This window comes from Lissotriton vulgaris, chromosome 5 (assembly GCF_964263255.1).
Source record: "Lissotriton vulgaris chromosome 5, aLisVul1.2, whole genome shotgun sequence".
Taxonomy (NCBI): Eukaryota; Metazoa; Chordata; class Amphibia; order Caudata; family Salamandridae; genus Lissotriton; species Lissotriton vulgaris.
In genome coordinates this window covers 428,598,753-428,623,181 of record NC_141693.1, presented here as the reverse complement: position 1 = coordinate 428,623,181, position 24,429 = coordinate 428,598,753, and the positions used below count along the sequence as shown (strand labels likewise).

The 24,429-nt window shown below is 47.0% G+C and overlaps 1 protein-coding gene across 6 annotated transcripts in view; it reads right to left on the bottom strand.

Moving 5' to 3' along the window:
- AP3M1 (adaptor related protein complex 3 subunit mu 1) overlaps positions 1-24,429 on the bottom strand; it is a 149,077-nt gene that overhangs the window by 12,234 nt on the left and 112,414 nt on the right. For all 6 annotated transcript variants that reach the window (XM_086921824.1, XM_086921828.1, XM_086921825.1 and 3 more), the window contains exon 7: positions 18,810-19,017. In XM_086921824.1, the coding sequence (XP_086777950.1) occupies positions 18,810-19,017 (208 nt within the window). The remainder of the gene's footprint in view (positions 1-18,809; positions 19,018-24,429) is intronic.

Sequence of the window (24,429 nt, the reverse complement as noted above, 5' to 3'; positions counted from 1 at the left end):
ACAGACTGGGTTCCGCAAAGAGCATGGTACACTTGATAACTTAACTGCTCTTCAAGTGATTATGGACAAATATGTACGAGTGCGAGGAGGTGGAGTATATGCGGCATTCATAGACTTCTCCACAGCGTTTGACAAGGTGGACCGTCCGACGCTGTGGAGAAAGCTTGCTGTATTGGGTATGCCGCCCCATCTACTGGAACTTGTAAGATCCCTTCACTCGAATACCTGGTGTAAGGTGCTACAAGGCGGAGAAAGGGGTCTTTTACAGATTATCCCATCCTTGAATGGATTAAAACAGGGGTGTCTATTGGCCCCCATGTTGTTCTCATTATATATTGCGGACCTACCTGCTTCCATTGCTGCATGTGTTGGTTTAGCCCCGGTAGTTGGAGGTTCATCCATCTCTGTTTTAATGTATGCGGATGATATCCTCATTTTAGACTTAACTCCGAAGGGCTTGTCTAATCGCCTGCAAGCTTCACATTTATTTGCAGAAGCACATTTTATGAAGATTAATGCCTCCAAAAGCAAAATCATGTGCATTACTGGAAGAAAAAAATGTAGGTCTGAAAACTTCGGATGGGCTATAGGAGGCCAGAGACTAGAGGTGGTTAAAACCTACACCTTTCTAGGTAAAATAATCTCGGCAAACCTAAGCGAAAAACCCCATATTGAACATAATTCGCGTAAAGCATTGGCTCATGGTATGGGGTTATGTTCCCTGTATTCTGCTACAGGGAAAAGACACTTTGCTCGATTTTTGGAAGTGTATAGAGCAAAAATCCCTGCAACTCCGCTTTACGGAATAGAACTGGTGGAGTTAAGGCATTGGGGTTTTTTGCAGTTAATGGAAGGAAAGGTTCTAAGAAGAATTTCTTCCTTTAATACAGCTTGCTCCGTGACCGCATGCAGGCTGGAATTTGGCCTTCGGAGCTGTTGGGTACAGGTGTTGATTGCCCTGGTAAGATGGGTGGCCTGTTTGGCCAGAGGTGAATCGGGTTCCTTACGGGCACATATTAAAAAGGAACTGCTGGGCAATCTAAACGAGTTTTCACTAATAGTAAAACATTTTAGAAAAGCGGTAGCAATGTTAGAGTTGGATGAAAGTACTTTGTTCTTACTCTCTCCTTCTCAACTAAAGTCTCAGCTGAAACACGCATCTTGGGAACTCTGTTTTAAATTGGATATGACTGCTTTACACGAAAAGAAGGGTGGTGATTTACTCCTAAGCACGTATTCAGTAAAGCAGGCCCAGCAGTATGTTTCCTGGAATATCCCTCATCGAGTCCGAAGGCTATGGTACCTTTTAAGACATGATTTGCTTCCTTTAAATTCACTTTTAGCAAAGTGGTATGGGACATCTCCAGTATGTAACTTTTGTAATAAGGCAGTGCAGGACCGAAATCATGTTTTGTTTATTTGTCCTACATTACGTCCATTGCGCTCTAAATGGTTAAAATCTATTTGTCTACAATTAGGAATTCTTAATGTAAATACTTTCTTTCATGCCCTTTATTGTCCACCCAATGAAATGTTTTGCTTCAAAATTTTTAACTTTAAGGGTTTTTTAGATATTTATTAATGATACCTGGAGATGTTGTTTGATGATTGTTCGGCCAGTGTTCATGTTGTGATCCTTCAATCGGCTTTTATTGTGATTTTTATTCAAATTCAAATTCAAACATCTTTATTTCGATCGTTGAGATCATAAAAGATATCCAAATAACAAACATTACATCATTAAAAAGATTAAAAATGGTTTCAGATGATTTTTAAAAATCGAGAAATCAAATTTCATAGTTACACAGTTCATTTGTAAGTTAGATTAAGAACTTATGGATCGTGCCACGTTGGAGTCCCTTATGATTCTTGCCCGTGATCTCCACATTGCCGTCAAGAATTTTGCCATCACAAACACAGTTGGGGCTGCAAGGTCAGTTTTGAGCACTCTATAGGCTGGGGCGTAAGTCCGAAAGCCCAGGTTCCTTAAGTAGGGGACCAGCCAGTAACTCCTGATTTTTCTATAAGCTTTGCAAAACAAGACCACGTGCAGGTCACTTTCCAGCTTGTAATTGCACGCAGGGCAATTGCTCGAGTCTATATTCCCGTTCCAGGTTTTAGTGAGGGACCTCAAAGGGAGAGAGCCGTATCTCCACTGCAGGAAGATCTTCCTTACGTGCACTGGGGACATAGCATCTAAGACGTATTCAGGCCTGTAAGAGTCTTTAACTTTAGTAAAACTGTCAGTTAGAGAGCCTTCCCGGATTAGACTCAGAGATCTTTGTAGCATGAAGCTATAGAACAATTTGGAGAGTTCTTTCCTCGGGAACCTTGTGGACATTAGTTCTGGATTGCACCATAGCTCTAGAACTCCAAGGGTCGTGCACATGTCCCTGATATATTTGAGCCATGGAATTTTGGACACTTGGATTAATCTGAGGAGCTCCTGTAGTTCGCTTCTATAGTGGGCCAAATCCTGGCTGCTCCACAGCCGCCTCCAATAAGTCAGAGGTTTGAGGCTTAGTTCTTCAGTGATAGGGCGCAGTGCTAGGTCCATTCTCAAGGGGAGCAAGGGGGTACTCAGAGGAAGGGCCGCCAATTGTCTGATAAAATTGTTCTCTGCGACCTGAATAGACTGTAACGATGTATGTCCCCATAACTCAGCCCCATAGGCGATACCTCCTCGTGCTTGCGCTTTATAAATGTTTATTGCAGGTGCCAGTGGACGAAGGGAGGATTTTTTTGCAATTCTTGTGATAGCACCAGCCCTCTGAATTAGTTTAGTGGTTGCCTTGGTTTTGTGTGGCAACCAGGTTAGGTTTTGATTGAGGGTTATGCCTAGGTACTCAATCACTTGAACTCTCTCTAGGGGTGTGGATCCCAAGCGGGGATTTGAGCTATTCTTAGGCTTTTGGCTGAGGATCATGAATTTAGTCTTCGAGGGGTTTATTTCTAAACCCCTTTCATTACAAAACTCCAAAAATCCGTCCAGAACCCTCTGTAGCCCCATGGGTGTTTTTGACAACAGCAGGGTGTCATCCGCGAACATAATCGCTGGCACCCTGCTGCTGTTCAATTGCGGGGCATCGATGTTAGGAATTCTACATAAGTGTTCTATCACCCCGTTCGTGAATAGGCAGAACAGGGTCGGCGCCAACACGCAGCCCTGCCTTACCCCCCGTAGGACAGGAAACCTATCAGTCAGCCTGCCGCCCTTTCCATATCTTACACAAGCATAATTATCTGTGTGCAGCCTGATAAGGATCTGGAGGATGTCTCCAGGGACACCCATGTCCCCCAGTACCGCCCACAGCTTGGCCCGTGGGACCAAGTCGAAGACGGCACGGAGGTCCACGAAGACAGCATACAGTGACCCCCCTTCTAGAAGAGCTGTCTTCCAGTATAAGATATTTAATCTGAGTATTTGGTCCACGGTTGACACTCCCTTCCTGAATCCTGCCTGGAGAGGGCTTAAAATATCAGTTTCGTCCATCCAGTACTGAAGCCTATCCAGGATTAGTCTTCCAAACAACTTTTGGGTTACATCAATGAGGCTGATTGGGCGATAGTTGGCGGGGAGCAGGGGCGGCCCCTTTTTGTATATCGGGACCACCTCTGCTCCCAGCCAAGTATCTGGAATTTTCATTCCCCCCAGCACTGCATTGAATAGAACCATCAAATAGGGTGCCCAAATCCCAGGTTCCTGCCTAAAAAGATCGCCCGGCACCCCATCTAAACCTGGGGCCTTTCCTGAAGCAAGACCCATTATAGCCATCTTAACATCTTTTAAAGTGAAAGGGGCAGATGTGTATGAGGTAAGGCTATTAAAAGTTGGTGTTGCTAACTCATCATGTGCAGGGGCATATAGTTGTTGGAAATGATCCTGCCAAACATTGGCCGCTATGTTGGGTTCAATTGCAGAGGGGAAGTCCCCGCCCCCATGGTTAATTATTCTCCAGAATCTACGGGAGTCCCTTTTGGCTAGGGACTCCGATAGATTCTCCCAGTGCTGTACGTCCCACTCTATTCTAGCGTTAGCTATGAGCGATTTGTACGCACTTCTTTTGGAGCGGATCTCCTCCCTAGTACCTCCTTTTATAGTTGCTAGGAGGTCTCGTTTTGCCAAGCGACAGGTACTGTTATACCAGGTGTTCTTGGTTTGTGCCTGTGCTCGAGGTCGGCCTGTGCTAAAGAGATCTGTTTCAAGCTTCTTTATTAACTGGACATGTACTTGCGCTATGTCCTCACTTCTATCTGTTGGAGAGTCTGGATTCCCTAGGTCAAAAGCCTCCTCGAGGATTGGAGTAATCCCAGCATAAAGTGAGGCAAGCTTTTCCCCACTAGAGGCGAGTTTTCCCCATTTTATCCGCCTCCTATTGTTCTCTAATAGGTGTTCTCCTTTCTGGTTCTCCTCTCCTGTCACAGTCGCCCAAGGAATAGTATATTCTAGTTCTAGAGCGTTGTGATCGCTGTCGTGCCTGGGTATTATTTTAAAATCCACCACCCTTTTCCATGCCTGCAGTTGTACCAAGAAGTAGTCTGTTCTGGATTGCCTTCCTGCTTTGTTGAATGTGCATTTGGATGGAATGTCGGACCTAGTGCGCCCGTTGCAGGCTCTCAAACCATAAGTAAGGTTTAGAGTATTTATCTGAATGGCGAGGGGTGTCCATGCTCTTGGAGGGGGTGCTTCAGTCTGAGGGACCTGCCAACTTGAATCCTCCTCTAGGGAGGGTCCATCAAGTAGTCCAGGTAGTGGCTCAAAGTGTGAGTTGAAGTCCCCCCCTATTAGGTAAGACAAGTCCGGCGGGATGGTTTCCAGAAGAGTTGACAGAGTTTCTATGGTTTTGGAGGTGGACGCTATTTTGACCGGCCTGGAATAGATGTTTATAACCAAAAGTTTAATATGCCCCGGCCATTCGAGTAAGACGGCCAGTATATCTACTGAATCTACTGGGTATCTTGACGCTCGACATCCTAGGTCTGTAGCGACCCAGGTTGCTAAACCTCCGGAAGGTCTGCCTTTCCCACTCCAGACAGCGGGGATAGCATATGTCTGGAAGCCCCCAAAAGAAGTCTCTTCTCTTGTCCAGGTCTCTTGAAAGAGACAGACGCTAGTTGGTTGCATTAAATCGGCCCAAGTGTCCGTATTTATTTTGTTAGTTAGGCCAGCCACGTTCCATGAAAGGAATTTTATGGTTTGTTGGATATTTTGGGTGTCAAGTAGTTTGGCCGTGGGTCTTATGTTTTCAAGCTGTGGGGCACTATCCATTTGCCCCTCATCCAATGGTGGGCCTTCTAGGGCAATTTCCCTTATATGTTGTTCCTGGGAGAGGTCTAAAGACCCATTAGTGGATTTATCATGTCTACGGTTCGGGGGTGCGTAATGCCCGCTTTCATACCCTGGTGGTTGCGTTTGTGCCCCTTTTATGGAGGCCAATTGTCAGTCCACCATTTCAAGACACTCATAATGATTAAACAATGGTAGGAATGGTGGCTGGATAAATCTCGGGGGCCATGGTTCCTCTCTTTCAAGTCCACCCCTTCCCATCCCTCTTCTATGAACAGTTTCCCATCCCTGGGGATCGCCATTTGTGTTTGGGCGGGAGGGGGGTATTCGTGACTGGTTATAGGGAATTCTCCTCCTTCCCGGGTTGCCCTCCCAATTATCGTGTGAGTTTTGGTAATGACCTCTGCTCTGGGCATTTATTGCATGGTCATTCGGAGGATAGAAGAACGAGAGGGGGACAGGGTGGATGGCGCTCCCTTCATCTTCCAGAGCTGGACTACATATGAAAGAGACAGTTCTTGGTTCTCTAAAACTCACTAATAGGCAATCACCACTGATTGTTTTGGGTCTCTTGCCAACCCACGAGACTCTTCTTACCATGCGAATGTCGCTGGTCGTGCCTCTGGTGAGGGGTCTATGTGTTGAGAGCCAGTTAATGACTTTGTTTTTCAGAGACTCCCCTGTTTCATATGAGTCTGATTTTAGTTCGGGCACCCCAATTAAGATAACAGTATATGGCGCCACTTCAGGTGGAAGATTAACTGTAACTGTTCTCGGTGGTTTTGCCTTTAAATGGTTCGAGTCACATGTATCTTGGTGGGTGGTCAAGGGGGGTATAGGGGAACTCTTGTGTTGTGCGTTCGACTGGACGTTATCGTTAACTACATTTAAACACTGCTGCGTAATGGGGGGTTGTTTGGTGGGGCCAGAAGTAACTGGCGTTGCTAAATTGATTTTTGATTTGGATGGATGTTTACTGTGTGGCTTGATATTTTTGTCACCCACTGTATTTACTATCACTGCCTCTTTAGCTTTTACGGGTTTTGAAGAAACCGAGTTACAGTCATGTTTTGGGTCGGTGTTGGGTAGTATGGGGCAGGAAGCCCCCGGTTTCCAACAGTCCATAATCTGTAAGGCGGTTTTCTCAATTTTAATTAATTTCGCCTCCATTTTCATCAGGCGTGCTTCTTGAGGGCTTATGATCGTCTTCAAGAGGTGGCCTATGTCAGCTAATGATATGTCCTCTTCTACTATCTCAGGGTTGTGTTCCGAGTTTGGAGGTGGCTGGTCAGTGAGAGTATCACTGAGCTGTTGCTGGGAGGGATCAATTGCTATCACCGCTGTCACCGGTGGGGTTCTTTCCTGGTTAGTGTGGTCAGGGCCAGGTGTATTATGGGTTTTCCCTGTTTTTCCCTTTGCTTTTTTGGTACTCCTTTCCTTAGTGATTTGTTTCCCCACTAACCTTTTTTGGATGGCACCCTCCCTTATCCCCCGATTGGCGCTAGGAGATCCCGCTAAATTAGGGGTATCAATTGTTGTGGCCAATTATTCCCTGAGTAAGATGGGACATTGGATGTTTAAATCAGTATCCTCCCCTGTATTTGTTGGGTTAGGTGGTTGGGTGATTTGTGTTAGAGGCAATGAGAGAAGACTCATGTCCTCTAAATAGCTTATCGTTCCCTCAGAGAGATCTATGCTCGTAGGTCGTTGTACCCCACCACATGCACCCAATTGTGAGCTATCTATGACCCGCCTATCTTCGGGAGTTTTTGCCATCGCTTTTACACCCATTGATGACCTCCTAACCCACTCTATTTCCTGTGAGATTCGTCTTTCTAGAAGGGTGATGTCATCTATCAAGAGGGAACCTGCTTTCAAAAAATAGTTGTCTATTTTGCCTTGGTTTGGGGTAGCTGTTGTGGGACCATTGGCTAACAGGTTGGCTTTGCTCCTGGTCTCCATTTTGCTCATAGTGGGCAATATGGCTCAGGGGCGACAGAGTGGAAGACGGTGATATAAGTTTTGCCAAGTTGTGAATTTAGGCGATAGTACCTGATGTAAATACGGTGGCCCAGTCCAGTCTCTAACGTTCTCGAACGGCCTCAAACGGCCCGCTCTTTGCCCGGTTTCGCCCCGAGCTTCGTCCCGCGCGCTTCCCGCTGCGCGAGACCGGTTGCCTGTTTATATCCTCCCAGGTGGGGGGCGGGGCCGCTGCGGGAAGAGGCTGCAGGTGTAAGGACTGCCTCGCAGTCCCGCAGCGGTGTGGGCGGTCCGGGCGGGTCCTTGATTCACCAGCAGCAACTCTCCGATGAGAGCCGCGTCCAAACAGGAAAGCGTCCAAATCCCTCGACGAACAGGTCAGCACAAACAAAGAAGAGCGCCCAGCCAGGTCAGCCCCACTATCACCTTCTGAGTAGCACCCGTGCAGCGGGTGCTGCGAAAGTTTATAGTTCACCGGGTGGGGGGCGGGGCCGCTGCGGGAAGAGGCTGCAGGTGTAAGGACTGCCTCGCAGTCCCGCAGCGGTGTGGGCGGTCAGGGCGGGTCCTTGATTCACCAGCAGCAACTCTCCGATGAGAGCCGCGTCCAAACAGGAAAGCGTCCAAATCCCTCGACGAACAGGTCAGCACAAACAAAGAAGAAGAGCGCCCAGCCAGGTCAGCCCCACTATCACCTTCTGAGTAGCACCCGTGCAGCGGGTGCTGCGAAAGTTTATAGTTCACCGGGTGGGGGGCGGGGCCGCTGCGGGAAGAGGCTGCAGGTGTAAGGACTGCCTCGCAGTCCCGCAGCGGTGTGGGCGGTCAGGGCGGGTCCTTGATTCACCAGCAGCAACTCTCCGATGAGAGCCGCGTCCAAACAGGAAAGCGTCCAAATCCCTCGACGAACAGGTCAGCACAAACAAAGAAGAAGAGCGCCCAGCCAGGTCAGCCCCACTATCACCTTCTGAGTAGCACCCGCGCAGCGGGTGCTGCGAAAGTTTATAGTTCACCGGGTGGGGGCGGGGCCGCTGCAGGAAGAGGCCGCAGGTGTAAGGACTGCCTCGCAGTCCCGCAGCGGTGTGGGCAGTCAGGGCGGGTCCTTGATTCACCAGCAGCAACCCTCCGATGAGAGCCGCGTCCAAACAGGAAAGCGTCCAAATCCCTCGACGAACAGGTCAGCACAAACAAAGAAGAAGAGCGCCCAGCCAGGTCAGCCCCACTATCACCTTCTGAGTAGCACCCGCGCAGCGGGTGCTGCGAAAGTTTATAGTTCACCGGGTGGGGGGCGGGGCCGCTGCGGGAAGAGGCTGCAGGTGTAAGGACTGCCTCGCAGTCCCGCAGCGGTGTGGGCGGTCAGGGCGGGTCCTTGATTCACCAGCAGCAACTCTCCGATGAGAGCCGCGTCCAAACAGGAAAGCGTCCAAATCCCTCGACGAACAGGTCAGCACAAACAAAGAAGAAGAGCGCCCAGCCAGGTCAGCCCCACTATCACCTTCTGAGTAGCACCCGCGCAGCGGGTGCTGCGAAAGTTTATAGTTCACCGGGTGGGGGCGGGGCCGCTGCAGGAAGAGGCTGCAGGTGTAAGGACTGCCTCGCAGTCCCGCAGCGGTGTGGGCGGTCAGGGCGGGTCCTTGATTCACCAGCAGCAACTCTCCGATGAGAGCCGCGTCCAAACAGGAAAGCGTCCAAATCCCTCGACGAACAGGTCAGCACAAACAAAGAAGAAGAGCGCCCAGCCAGGTCAGCCCCACTATCACCTTCTGAGTTATTGTATCTAGTGGTGTATAGCTATGTGATTGTTTTATGTGGCCCTCTTTTGAGAGCCGAAAACATAATAAACTTGAATTACTGAATTACTGAAGCAGTCAAAGAGGGAAGCGAAGATGGGTTTCAAGTGCATATGTAGTAATATCACTGAGGGTTAAACACTGAAATCCATCAAACAAAATGGAGCACTAAAATAACCTCAGAGCTCACAATGACAGCCTACATGGAACCCGGTTCTCTCTTTAGACACAACACTACGTGCAACCCCTACCACCCTGGCATTACACTCTTTATCAGAAGCAACTGACCATGCCCGAACAAAGGCAAGAAAAAACCTCAGATTTAGACAACACTACGTGCAACCCCTACCACCCTGGCATTACACTCTTTATCAGAAGCAACTGACCATGCCCGAACAAAGACAAGAAAAAACCTCAACATAACGGGCCCCTGTCTCTAAGCACAGCTTACACTTTGGGCTACTCCTCGTGCCACACCTGTAGCACGTGCACCATGCTTTGAACAGGTGCCACACATGTGGCACAGCGAGAAGGCGCAGCAAGTGTTTGCAAGAGCAGTACCAACGGAGAGTGCCATAAGGAGAACTGAGGGACCTAGGGCTGGGCAGCTGCTTGCTGGCCAGATGCCCCCTCCCTCGCCCTGCCTGGCCTCAGCAACTAAGTGAGCAGTGCACGCAGAACAGGGCTGCTCTTGGCAGGGCCCCCGTTTGCCTGGGCATAGCATCCGGATCAAATACTGCGGAGGTAAATCACCATAAACCTAGCTACCAATGGCATAACATAAAATTATGCCCACGCCCCTGTGGACTGCGGTGAGGGGTCCCCAAAGACTCTTATCTCAGAAATATCCACAGGTCTTGGGCTGATAGGGCAGGGAGGAGGGGCACCGTAAGGTGGGGGCACCCTGCCCCATAGTCGCGATCGGCAACTTGATGTTGCTGATCACGAACGAGGAAAAAGTCTAGCTGTGATGTCATTTTGCTCGCTTGCGGTCGTCAACTTGACATTGAGGACCGCGAGCAAGCAAAAAATGACTGCTGCACTATGCTACGCATGTTTGCACTGTGCTACGTGCAATTCGCGTAGTGCAAAGTAGTGCAAACTAAGCGAGCGTAGCGTAGTACTTCGCCCTGGGTTAAACATAATAAGATATTGAGTGGTTGATTTTCTTCTATACAATGTTTCTATAAGGAAAACTTGTTGTTCTTCTATATGGATGGAAACACCCAAATGGAAAACTACAGTTTTATGTAAATCATCCTTGGAGGAAGCCTTAATAAGATATGCAGCCAAAGGTTTCCTTAATTATCAATTATGAGGGTCAATCATTTGGGCTTTGAGAGTCTCTTTGCCACAGAGATGTTCTCATTTTCAAGGCAGACCCAAAGTTTTTAATGCAAACTCTTACCTAGATCTATCCCCTCTTGACACCTCTGTGGGATTCATAGAGTAGTATCTCCAGAATCCATTTACACCATACAAGTTACAAATGCGCACATTGAAAAAGATGAATATGGAAATAGAGGGGAAAGTGTGCAATGTTTCCAAGTGCCACTGAAGGGACAAACAAGTTGAACAAACATTCTGAATTACTATGTTAAAACTCAACAGGATACAAAGCATAATTAAGGAGTAGCTTTGAGTCTCAAACTTCTGCGAAAACAAAACCAAACAGGTAGATTGATGCCATACATACAAGGGAAAAGAAGAAGTAGAGAATGGACCCAACAATACAGAGCAATATTTTACCAAAAAAGAATCAAAATATATATTTCAAGTCAATTTAGATGCAACAGAGGAGTGGAAACAATTTCCTTTCATTGATCCCCACTGCCATCAAACGTTGGATTATAAATATGCCATTCTTAAATGTATTGGGCAAATACTCAAAAGGGTGACAGCAGCAACTTGGAGGGTAATTACCAGCAACCAATTAACAGGAAGCGAATACATGATGGACATGATATGGTGGGTGCAAAGAATGCAGGTCAGCATAAATCATAGTCACAGCTGGGGCATTCAAGGTAAATAAAAAGCAGTACCATCGAATCAGAAATGTACATTCAATCATAGTTTCGCATCAACATCAAAGAGACTTAGGATGGCATAATAAATCTACGCACTAGCGTGGAACACAACTTTGTTGAAAGTTGTTATATTAATCCAGAACAAAATTAATAGAACCTCAGAGCCGTTACAAGTGTTATACAATGAAAGCCAGAATTTTAGAGGAAAGCTCAAGAGGCAGGAGCCAGATATGGCGCAAAATAAAAATGGAGAATGGTGAACTGAAAAACAATTGTTTTAACCACAAGCTAGATGCATACAAAGGAGTCATTGCTGATGGAAACGGTTAAATTCAAAGATGCAACTGAGAACAACCAGACAAACACTAAGCTCCAGAGAAGGTGCAAAGTGACAAAACTCAAAGCCAATATCCTCCTGGTAAGTAAAAACCCAAGAGTGCACAAAATAACTAAATCAAAAGGCAGAAGGGATACCTTGGGGAGGGGAGGGGAGGCTGGCAGAAGAAAATGAAAGAACAAGTTCTACAAAGAAAACTAATACAGGTGCTCAAAAGTGAAGTGTGTGGTGTCAAGAACCATTTCAGACTGTGATCGTCACAGAATAAGGTTGAGGTACATTGAACAGGAAGAAAGGCTAATAATTCAAACTTAAGTTTAGCTCTTATATTCATGGTTGAGCCCAACAGTGAAATGAAAGGCTCACTACCAACCATTCTGTAGAAATAGGAATGGTGTAATGAGCAAAGGTGGTATGACAAGACGAATTTCATTATTACTCATGTTCTTCCAGGAAAAACAGGAGAATTTACATTTCTCCAGCACTGGGTTGTTATATAATTTCACAAGCTTGAATCATACTCCATCAGCCTGTGCACATCCACTCCCACAAATACAAAATGGCAGAGCTGAATGTGCTTTAAAAAAAATGTAATGCTCGGTTGTTAGGATGGCACATTAAAATGTTGCTGCCATTTGTTATGTTACCAGCAAGATGAAGGCTGACAACAGAGAATGAATCAAGCAATGTAAATCAAAGAAAGATCCAGCATAGAAAAAAAAACTGTTGCTTGGAACCCTATTTTTCATCACCACCACCAAAAAGGGTAGGAGTTATGAGCCTTATATTTTCTTTTCTGCAGTAAATGGACAGGTTTTACAAGAGTCAAGCTCAATACAAAAGAAATCACAGGCTCCAAAATACCACGAATAATAGTAGAGGGAGTCTCTAATGAATAAAATGGCCCTAATTGTCAGCAGTAGAATGCTTGACACGCAAATGTTCCATGCCAAAGTCTCCACCAGACTACACTGCTCATGAATCTTGCTAGGTCAAAGAGGTAAAGGATGTTGTTATATAAGTGTCATGCATAGCTTGGTAAACATGTGCTATCCTTACCAATGCACATTACGGACTTGTTTTACGTTTTCCTCTAAGTGTCTTTGATAAACTTTGAGAACACTGGACCACCTCCGCCTTTAAAAAAGAAATGCACAACTGCAGAAACGAGTTACAGCCAAGTATAATGCCAATAATAATGAGGGTGCCTTTTTATCCCATACCCATCACCCCTCTCAGCCTATGCAAGGTGACTGGTGGTGGTGGCGGCAGTGGATTTGAATCAGGGGCGCAACTAGGTCTTAATTTCGGGGGGGGGGGGGGTAACATGGCAAATGAAGGGGCGTGGCTAATGTTAATCTATGGGGCGGGGCTAAAATGGCAGATAATCGGGATCGATTAATGCTCAGGTCAAGCGGAGAAAACGTGATGAATTCTGCATTTGAATGTGGACAATTAGAGCACACATTTTTGTTAATTTGATGCATATATGTCCTATTGTCTTATGAAAAAGGAACAATGTACTGAATTAAAAGGTCAATTTAATATATTTTACTACAAAGCACTTTAGGAACACAATATAACCAATTTTCACAATGCCATTTCAAGGCGACGACCCTTTTTCGCCAGTTCGTCAACAATTGCTTCTATAGGAGGACAATGTGCTCGTGAAATGTTTATCATTGCAAGTCCAAAACCCATACCCACCCTGAACCCTAAAATTACCCCTGGTACCCCAAAACCCATACCAGCCCTGAACCCCAAAGTTACCCCCTGGCACACCAAAACCCATACCCGCCCTGAACCCTAAAATTACCCCCGGTACCCCAAAACCCATACCCACCCTGAACGCTAAAATTACCCCTGGCACTCCAAAACCCATACTCACGCTAAACCCGCATATTACCCCTTGCCCCCCAAAATCCATTACCACCCGAACCTCCAAATTACACCCCTGGCACCCCAAAACCCATAACCACCGAACCCTAAAACTACCGCCTCGCACCCCAAAACCCATTACCACCCTGAAATCATCCCCCTAGAACCCCAACCCCCATACCCGTACTGATCCCTAAAATTACACCCTTGCCCCCTCAAATCCATTACCACCCTGAACCACAAAATAACCCCCCTTGCACCCCAAAACCCACGCCCACCCTGAACCCTAAAATCACCCCCCTGGAGCCCCAAAACTCATACCTGCGCTGATCCCTAAAATTACACCCTTGCCCCACAAAACCCATACCCACCCTGAACCTTAAAATTACCCCTGGCACCCCAAAACCCATACCTGTACTGAACATTAAATTCCCCCCTGGCACCCCAAAACCCATACTCACCCTGAACCCTAAAATTACCCCTGGCACACCAAAACACATACCTTAGCTGAACCCTAAAATTACCCCCTTGCACCCAAAACCCATTACTACCCTAAACCCTAAAATTCCCCCCCGGCACCCCAAAACCCATACCCACCCTGAAGCCTTAAATTGCCCCCCTGACACCCGAAAACCCACACCCACCCTGAAACCTAAAATGCTCCCCTTACACCCTAAACCTCATACCCGCACTGAATCCTAAAATGAACCCCATGGCACCCCAAAACCCATTACCACCCTAAACGTTAAAATTACCTCCCGGCACCCCAAAACCATACCCACCCTGAACCCTAAAATTGCCCCCCTGACACCCGAAAACCCACCCTGAAACCCTAAAATTCCCATCTCACATCCTAAAACCCATACCCACCCAGAACCCTAAAATTGCCCCCCTGACACCCGAAAACCCACACCCACCCTGAACCCTACAATTAACCCTCACATCCTGAACCCTAAAATTAACCCCATAGTACCCCAAAACCCTTAACCACCCTAAAATTACCCCTGGCACACCAAAACCCATACCCACGCTGAACCCTAAAATTACTCCCTGGTACCCCACAATCCATACCCACCCTGAACCCTAACATTGCCCCCGCCCCGACACCCGAAAACCACATCCACCCTAAACCCTCAAATTTCCACCCCCTCACACCCTAAAACCCATACCAGCCCTGAACCCTAACATTAACCCCATGCCACCCCAAAACCCATTACCACCCTAAACCCTAAAATTACCCCCTGGCACCTCAAATCCCATACCCACCCTGAACCCTAAAATTACCCCTGGGACCCCAAAACCCATACCCACCCTGAACCCTAAAAATACCCCTGGGACCCCAAAACCCATGCCCTCCCTGAACCCTAAAATTACACCTGGCACCCCAAAGCCCATTACCACTCTGACCCCGAAAATTACCCCTGAACCCTAAATTTACACCCTTGCCCCCAAAACCTGTACCCACCCTGAACCCTAAAATTACCCCTAGCACCCCAAAACCCATACCCACGCTGAACCCTAATAGTACCCCTGGCACCCCAAAACCCATACACACCCTGAACCCTAAAATTACCCCTGGCACACCAAAACACATACCTAAGCTGAACCCTAAAATTACCCCCTTGCACCCAAAACCCATTACTACCCTAAACCCTAAAATTCCCCCCCAGCACCCCAAAACCCATACCCACCCTGAAGCCTTAAATTGCCCCCCTGACACCCGAAAACCCACACCCACCCTGAAATCTAAAATGCTCCCCTCACACCCCAAACCTCATACCCGCACTGAATCCTAAAATGAACCCCATGGCACCCCAAAACCCATTACCACCCTAAACGTTAAAATTACCTCCCGGCACCCCAAAACCATACCCACCCTGAACCCTAAAATTGCCCCCCTGACACCCGAAAACCCACACCCACCCTGAAACCCTAAAATTCCCATCTCACATCCTAAAACCCATACCCACCCTGAACCCTAAAATTAACCCCATAGCACTCCAAAACCCTTAACCACCCTAAAATTACCCCTGGCACACCAAAACCCATACCCACCCAGAACCCTAAAATTGCCCCCCTGACACCCGGAAACCCACACCCACCCTGAACCCTACAATTAACCCTCACATCCTGAACCCTAAAATTAACACCATAGTACCCCAAAACCCTTAACCACCCTAAAATTACCCCTGGCACACCAAAACCCATACTGAACCCTAAAATTACTCCCTGGTACCCCACAATCCATACCCACCCTGAACCCTAACATTGCCCCCGCCCCGACACCCGAAAACCACATCCACCCTAAACCCTCAAATTTCCACCCCCTCACACCCTAAAACCCATACCTGCCCTGAACCCTAACATTAACCCCATGCCACCCCAAAACCCATTACCACCCTAAACCCTAAAATTACCCCCTGGCACCTCAAATCCCATACCCACCCTGAACCCTAAAATTACCCCTGGGACCCCAAAACCCATACCCACCCTGAACCCTAAAAATACCCCTGGGACCCCAAAACCCATGCCCTCCCTGAACCCTAAAATTACACCTGGCACCCCAAAGCCCATTACCACTCTGACGCCGAAAATTACCCCTGAACCCTAAAATTACACCCTTGCCCCCAAAACCTGTACCCACCCTGAACCCTAAAATTACCCCTAGCACCCCAAAACCCATACCCACGCTGAACCCTAATAGTACCCCTGGCACCACAAAACCCATACCCACCCTGAACCCTAAAATTACTCCTGGCTCCCCAAAACCCATACCCACCCTGAAGCCTAAAATTAACCCTGGCACCCCAAAACCCACACCCACCCTGAACCCCTAAATTACCCTTCTGGCCCCCAAAGCCCATACCCGTCCTGAACCCTAAAATTACCCCCTGGCACACCAAATCCCATTACTACCCTGAACCCTAAAATTACCCCTGGCACCCTAAAACCCATACCCACTCAGAACCCTAAAATTACCCCCTGGCACCCCAATCCGTAACCCACCCTGAACCCTAAAATTACTCGCTGGCACCCTAAAACCCACACCCACCCTGATCCCCTAAATTACCCTTCTGGCCCCCAAAGCCCATACCCGTCCTGAACCCTAAAATTACCCCCTGGCACACCAAATCCCATTACTACCCTGAACCCTAAAATTACTCCTGGCACCCTAAAACCCATACCCACTCAGAACCCTAAAATTACCCCCTGGCACCCCAATCCGTAACCCACCCTGAACCCTAAAATTACTCGCTGGCACCCTAAAACCCACACCCACCCTGAACCCTAAAGTTACCCACATAGCACCCCAAAAAATGAACACTACAAACTTACACTACATGTGCATATTCGGAGGGGACTCTCCTCTGACGTTTCCATGTATGTAAGTCAAAAACAACATTCCCTTAGAGTAACCTAGATATGCAGGCAGTAGGTAATGCTGTGCTGAAGAATTCATTAAAGCTACTGAAACTTACATAAAAAACGGCTGCCTGCTCTTCTGATATTATTCAGTTGAGTTGGGCTGATCAGCAGCACTGCGTCTTGGCATCCAGCCCCTCCCGAAGATATCACAGTGTAGATAGGTGTGTGTCAAATGTTTCCTGCTTTCTCCTTGCCAGGGCCTCCTCTGCTACTGTGTCGTTGGTGCCCATGGATGCAAAAAAGAGAAAGATCCATGGACCTGTTCACCATTTAACTGGTGAGCAGGACCTTGGATGTGAATTCCATACAAGTGCACAGACAGCAGGGGCAAAGGGATGGCAGTGCAGGTGATGCTTTTCCATTGTAAATTAATTCCTGCTGGCGTCATAGCCCAGGCTTTGCTGTCTGTGCACTTGTATGGAATACACATCCATACAAATGCACAGACAGCAAACCCTGGGGTTTGACGCCAGCAGGAATTCCTATACAAAGGAAAAGCGTCACCTGCACTGGCCAGCCCTTTCCCCCTGCTGTGTGCATCTTCCCACTCCCACTCCCACCCCCACCCCATGCTGAACACATCAAGTGCTTAGGTGAAATCCCTGCCTTCAGGGAATGATATCACCTCGGGTCAGTAAAGGAAAACAAGAGGTTAACTGAAACTGTTCAGAAGCTGGCTGGCTCGGGCTGCTGGGCCTCAGAAAGCATCATAAAAATCACATTCTCGGCTCCGATGTGCAGCCTTCTTTTATCCCTTCAGTGCGCGTCAAATTAGCCCGGGCTGGAGAATACGAGGGGGGGCTGAAGCCCGGTGAGCCCAATGGGTGTTGCGCGCCTGATTTGAATTCATAGGTGCAAGTCTTTTTCCCAAAATACCCTTAGTGTGGAGGCTGCCTGCTTGCCCTCCTCTGTAAATTTAAAACCAGTTTCTCACAACTAGGCTCCTTTTCTTCCTTAGGTGTGAGCCTCTCATCATACCTCGTACAAACCCTTCAATTTGCACAGAACGCTTTGAACTTAATGCCATCTATGTACCAAGAGAGAAAATAACTTTGCTGGTTACATGCGAAGGAGAAAATACTGTTTACAGTGAACAGTTTTGCATTTAAATGATGGAACAGCGAATATGCCCATTAATATATGTCCAAATCTCTTTTGTCTGTACCCAGTATCTTCTGTTGATCTTCTCACCCTTTGGAATAGATTGCAGAGAAAGGAGAAACGTTGGTGTTCAAGCAACAAAGCCCTGGAATTCCACTTCTTAGGAGCTACTCAACAAGTCCTCTATTACGGCCTTTAGTGTAATCTTACAACTTTTATTCAGTAGCTATTAGTTTGCGAGTGCCTAAATTTGACTTTATCAGTACTGTCAAGAATAGTAGGTACAGACAGAATAGAACGAAAATCCGTAAAGTACAAGGAAACATTTGGAACCCAGCTTTGGTGGAGCAAAAATACTACAGAGAAGGCTTGTCTAGGACTGGGCTTTCTGGGAGTAAAGGGCAACTTCTGCAGTGCTGCATGGTAGTCTAAGAGTCAAGCGCCAATTGCTTCAAAAATTAAGGAAATAATTAATCTCAGGGTATTGTTTTACCATCTGTCTATCATGGATTGAAAAATGTTTAGTTGCATTTTAAAAAATAACACTATCACCTCCATCTACAAGAAGATCTGCAATGCAGGAGAGAAATATACAGAACCATGTGCGAACTTAGGGACTCTTATGACTAATATTGCTAATAATTATATTGTTTTTTTCTCTATGCCTTCAGTCAACAAGATAAGACATACGCTATGTGAGGACGGTTCTTGGTTTATTTGATTAAAACAGTAAGGATTTACTATAAAAATATATTAACGGAATAAACACCTTAAAAAAAGGTGTTACAGATCCAACCGGGTGAGATGGAATCATCCTATAACTTGTCGGGGAAACTGCTGGCCTATCACATCTAGATACAGAAGTGATCAATAATGTCTCCTCTACTCATGAAAGATTGGAAAATGACACAAAAATTGTACATAGTGCCATTTCTGATGGCAATCACTTCCCAGGCCAAACAATGGTCTTAGCTACAAGCTTCACTTACCTTAGTCACAGGATCGAAGGTATAGGAGCCCTGTGTGGGTGTCAGGTTCATGTTTAGCACCACTTTTGGCAAGTGAGCTGTAAGAATAAGTGCTTCCACTGTCTTCCCCATATTCTGCTTTAGTCCCAGAGAGATATCAAACCGCCCAAGCGAGCCATTCTCCTGGAAGCTGATGTTGTGCTTGACAAACACAGGGATGGCCACTAGGCTGCGGGAGAAAAGTTCATTGTTATGGTGACTATAGAACCAACATATGTAAGATTATTATGATATAGCTATTTATTATAGAGATAATTAGATTGCAATTAAATAGATTTGGCAAAATGCCAGCTGCCACTATCACACAAATGCCTATCTTCTATTTACCTTACAAGGTCCTAAGATGTAGGAGACCGGCTTACCCCTAGGTTTATCAGGAATCCCTTTGGATTCCGACTAGTTTTTCTGAATAGGGTTTTTGGAAGGTACAGCAAATCCACAACATCAACTAAGCGGATTGGCTTCTTTTGTGTTAGCAAAACACAAAGGCCATTACTAAAAAGAGGCTGTGAGTTTTTACCTGCGCTATGGGGATCCTGCTATTGGCTAAAACAATCCATGCATATCTTTTATGAGCCCTGACAGAATATGCATTGGAGGAGTGCTGGACATTGCTACCATTCTCAGTGTATGCTACAGCTGAATAAATAGGAATAAGGAAGTATGTGGTTCTCTTTCCCATATTTGATCTTTGGTGTAGCCTAGCACTTCCACCTTCAAATTAAACTTATTTAGTCTAGTTTTGAGAGGTGAGGGGACAGGGCCAAAGACAATGGGGCATTTCCTTAGTAACCAACCCATCTTTGTTACTTCAATGTTATATTCACTGCGTAAGACCATGTACTCTCTAACTGAAACAAACACCAGAAGTCAGGGAGGGCCATACCTGCGAGACTGCGGGACGCTGCCTGAGCCGATAGGCAGCTGGGGAGAGAGCGTCTGTTCGCCGCCACGAGTCACCGGGTGCATTCTTCTCGCGTTGCCGCTCCGGGACTACATTGCCCGGCAGGCCAAGCGGCGACGCGCCCCACAGACGCATCCAGAGCGCCGGGAGGCGCATTTAACCAGCGCGACTTCCGCATCGCGGGACGCCGGGCGAAGCCCGGGCAAAGGGTGGGCCCTCTGCGGCCCTCAGAGGCCTGAAGAGACTGGGCTGGGCCATAGACTTTGGTCCTGTAGCGAAGGACTATTTTTATTGAAGTGAGACTTTATATTTTAATTTTTGCTGTCCGTGTAAAGTGCATTGAATGCTTGTAGATTGTTCTATCACACTAGCTTCTACTTTGAGTGTAACAATAAGTTGATGAGATGTCTAGAGGTAAAACAGATAAATCTGCTTCTGGGTTGGGCACCATGGACAACTACTTGGTTAAAAAGGTAAATCAAATTAACAATGACCGAAGGGCCTCTCTAGGTCGGGGAAGCCCTCCACTGTTACTGGAAGAGGTGCCTCTCCCAGTGGTGGACACAGCTATGCCCAATAACCCTGATATTAGTGATAGGGATGTTATAACGGCTGTAGTTAGCCCTGACATCCCTGACATCTCCGCATACTTCCACTATAATTGGATGCTCACCGCTTCTTTGGCGGGTCCCCTCCCTCGTATTTCTTAACTTGCGGCCTTCTTGGGGGTGAAAACGGGACGCCTGGAGGCGCCATCTCTGGTCGTGGTCTAGTGTCCAGAAGGACTCAAGACCTCTATTTAAGATGGCCCTGCAGACTCGCAGCGGTAGCGGGCAGTGGGAGTGCCGGTCGCGCGCCGGAGTCGCGCCTGAGTTCAGCCCGTCTGCGCCCGTCCGTGCCTTGACGGGCCCAGGGACCAGACCCTCTGCATCAAATTTGGACCTGTCCCGCCTCCCTACCACCGCCTACACTTACACTGGTGAGGAACTGATATCGATGAGGCAATCTCTTTGCATTAATTGTATTCTGTGTAATTTACCCACACATCATTTTAAATGTCCGGGCTGCGCCTTTTCTATGGAGAAAATGAGCAAATGCAAGGCTATGAAACGCATTTATAAACGTGGTAGGCTGAGGGGCAGTAACACTGCAATGACTCACCCTCCACTACAATTCTGGAATATTAATTGGAGGTCCCTTCCCAAGCACAAGCATAATATTTATGATTTTCTTGTTTATGAGAAGCCGGATGCTGTGTTTCTCACTGAGACCTGGCTCCATGAGAGTTACGGGCCAGATGTTGCAATTGTTATTCCCTATGACTATGTCATGTTGAGGAAGGACAGGAACATCGGTAAAGGGGGATGTATTGCAATAATTTTTAAATCTATGTATACCTGCAAGCTTGAAGATCTTCCCTTACAAGGATGTGAAGCTGTTCTTTTTAAGCTTGCGATTAACCCCCAATTCACTATGACAGGTCTCTTGGTTTATCGGCCCCCTGGTAATGGAAATTCCTGGGTGTCTTCTCTAGCTGAAACACTAGCCCCTCTGCTCTTAAGGGCAGCTAACTTCACCATTCTTGGTGATTTAAATCTTCACCTCGAAGATTCTTCCTGCATTTCCAGTAAACATCTTATTTCTGACCTTGAGGTTTTTAATATTCTGCTGTGTAACTCAGGTCCCACTCACTCTGCTGGTCATTTGCTGGATCCAATCTTTTCTCATCTTCAATTTGACTGTGCACAGAGTGCTCGTCCATTGGAGTGGTCAGATCATTATGCGGTTCACTTCTCCTTACCTCGCAATAAAATCAAGGCCGGGGTCAGAATCTGAAAGGATGGGCATGTACGCCGGTGGGGCAAGCTTGATGTAACAAAGTTTAACCAACACCTATCGGGGACTCTTCCTGATACTGATTTGCCCGCCACTGAGTTAAATACCGTGGTACTTCAATGGCTAAAAAATGCGGTGGATACTCTGCTTCCTTTGACATCCAAGCACTCCGGGTCTCATCGTCCACCCGTGCCATGGTTCTCTGATGATCTGAAACTTCTGCGGACAAAATGTAAGGCCCTTGAAAGGAAGTGGAGACATACATATTCTGTCTCCCGGAAAGTGGCTTACAGAGAGGCCTTAAAAGGATACCATAAGCAATGTAAAACTGCGAGAGCGGCTTATACTGTGAATATGGTGACGCACGCACAGTATAGTTCTCGCGTCCTCTTCTCTGTAGTCAAGAAATTGACCGGAGCAGACACTACCCCAGCTCCCCCTGCATTAGATGAGGCTCAATGTAAAGCTTTGCCTGAGTTTTTCATTGCTAAGGTTGAACGCATCTATGCCTCGCTAGGTTCTCCTTCTGTGGTGGAGGAATTCCAGACAGAATCTACATTGCCAGTGGAATGCTCCTTCGCCACAGTGAAGCTCATGGAATGACAACTGTTAGATGATGTCTCTTTCCTCTCCTGTTTGAACAGTGTAAGATCGGGCTCTCCTCGTAACCCGTGACCTGTTAGAATTCTGACGCTACTGGATTCCAATTCTCATCAGGTACTTATGAAACTGCTAAATGCTTCTTAAACTGAATCTTATGTACCCCAGGACTGGAAACATGCGATGGTGGTGCCCCTTTTAAAGAAGGCAGGTGCGGATGCTTCCAACTTGTCTAATTTTAGACCTATCTCCTTGCTGCCCTTTCTATCGAAGATTCTGGAAAGACACATTAACACTCAGTTAAATCATCTTGTGGAGAGTTCGGGATTTCTGCACCCATACCAGTCCGGCTTTCGAGCTCATCACTCGACCGAGACTGCTCTCCTTGGAGTTACGGAAAGTCTGCGACACGGTATCGATCATGGGGAAACATCTGCACTCATCCTGTTGGATTTGAGCGCCGCGTTCGATACAGTGTCCCACTCCATTCTTTTAAATTCTCTCCGGTCCCTAGGAGTGGCAGGCTCGGCACTAGCCTGGATTGCCTCCTTTCTTAGTGGGCGTACTTTCCAGGTCTTTTCAGCAACAGCAGCATCTGCCATCGGCCCACGGCGTCCCCCAGGGGTCTATACTCAGCCCTCTACTGTTTAACATCTATATCAAACCCCTGGCTACTATCGTGGAGGATGCGGGGTTGACGCTATTTTCCTACGCCGATGACACCCACATCGTCTTCTCCCTATCAGGCAAAGACGGGAACAACCCCTCTGCTTTGAAGCTCAGTTTATCTCTTGTAGCCGAGTGGATGCAGAGGAATTGTCTTAAGCTAAACGGGGAGAAGACGGAAGTGGTGATATTGGGCAAGAATAAAGACCTCTGGGGCCCCCAGCATTGGCCTAGTGATATGGGGCCGCTCCCACAACCAGCGGCGGTAGTTCGCAATCTTGGATTCCTTGTGGATGAAAAACTATCCATGAGACAGCAGGCTACAAAGGTGGCCGCCACCTGTTTTCTTACTCTAAGATGGCTCCAGAAAATTTTATGGATGCTGCCCATACCTTCCCAGAGAACTGTTGTCCAGGCGTTGGTCGTTTCCCGCCTAGATTACGGTAATGTTCTCTATCTCGGAGCTGACGTAGCAACAACCAAAATTCTTCAAGTGGTGCAAAATGCGTCTCCCCGTCTCCTCCGTAATGCCCCAAGAAGAACTTCTGCTGCCCACGCCTTTGCGCGATCTCCCCTGGCTCAGAGTTCCGAGTTGCATTAAATTTAAAGCCTTGTGCTATCTGTTTAAGATCAGGCAAGGCTCAGCGCCTAAATATTTGCAGAATTTGGTGCAACCCTATAAACCTCACCGTATGCTGAGATCATCCGAGAATGGTGATTTCATCATTCCAAGGTTCAAGCTTGTAAAAATGGGTGGTCGGTCTTTTTCCCACCTGGGCCCTAAGCTCTGGAATGCTTTACCGGTGACTTTAAAGTTGGAGACAAACCTGCTTAGTTTCCGGAAGGGACTCAAAACTATGCTTTTTGAGTTTTCTGTCTGATGTACCAGTTCCACCTTTATTACCTGCTTTTCTTTCTCGAGTCTGTCCCTAGCGCCGGGAAACCCACTGTGGGTAGCTGTGCGCGTTATAAGTTTAAATAAATAAATAAATAAATAGTTCAGGTGCACGCAGAGACGCATGAAGACCTGCCAGATACCTCTATTGAGGAAACAGAGCAGGCACCGACTGCACCGAGACCGGTGAGAAACTGTAGAAAATTACAACTGAAACGTGGGGGGTGTGAGAAGTTGGCCTGATATATAATGTTCACTATTCTAGTGAGCACGGTGTATCAGTCCAAACAACCCTTATTGATGATTGGTTGTAAGTCAACCTTATAGACCAGCTATCCTAGTAGCGTGGATACGAGCAGTCTAAGGCTAAGACTCTAGAGGGCGTGTTAAGCCAGCTGTTTTACCATCACATATACCCCTTGAACACCAAGTGAAAGGACACCACACAAGTGTTATGAAAATAAACTGTTATTTATTTAGATCACAACAGCCCTGTACTCTTTATGAGGACAGGGTGCTAAGCACACAACAAAACTCTTACGAAAATACTTTAAGTTGCACAATTTACACAAATGCCCGAGGGGCACGAAAAACCATATACTATGAAAGTGGAATGCGAAATTACTAGCAGGTAAGTACTGGACTAATAGGCTTTGGAATCGCTAGGACTACGTTACTGA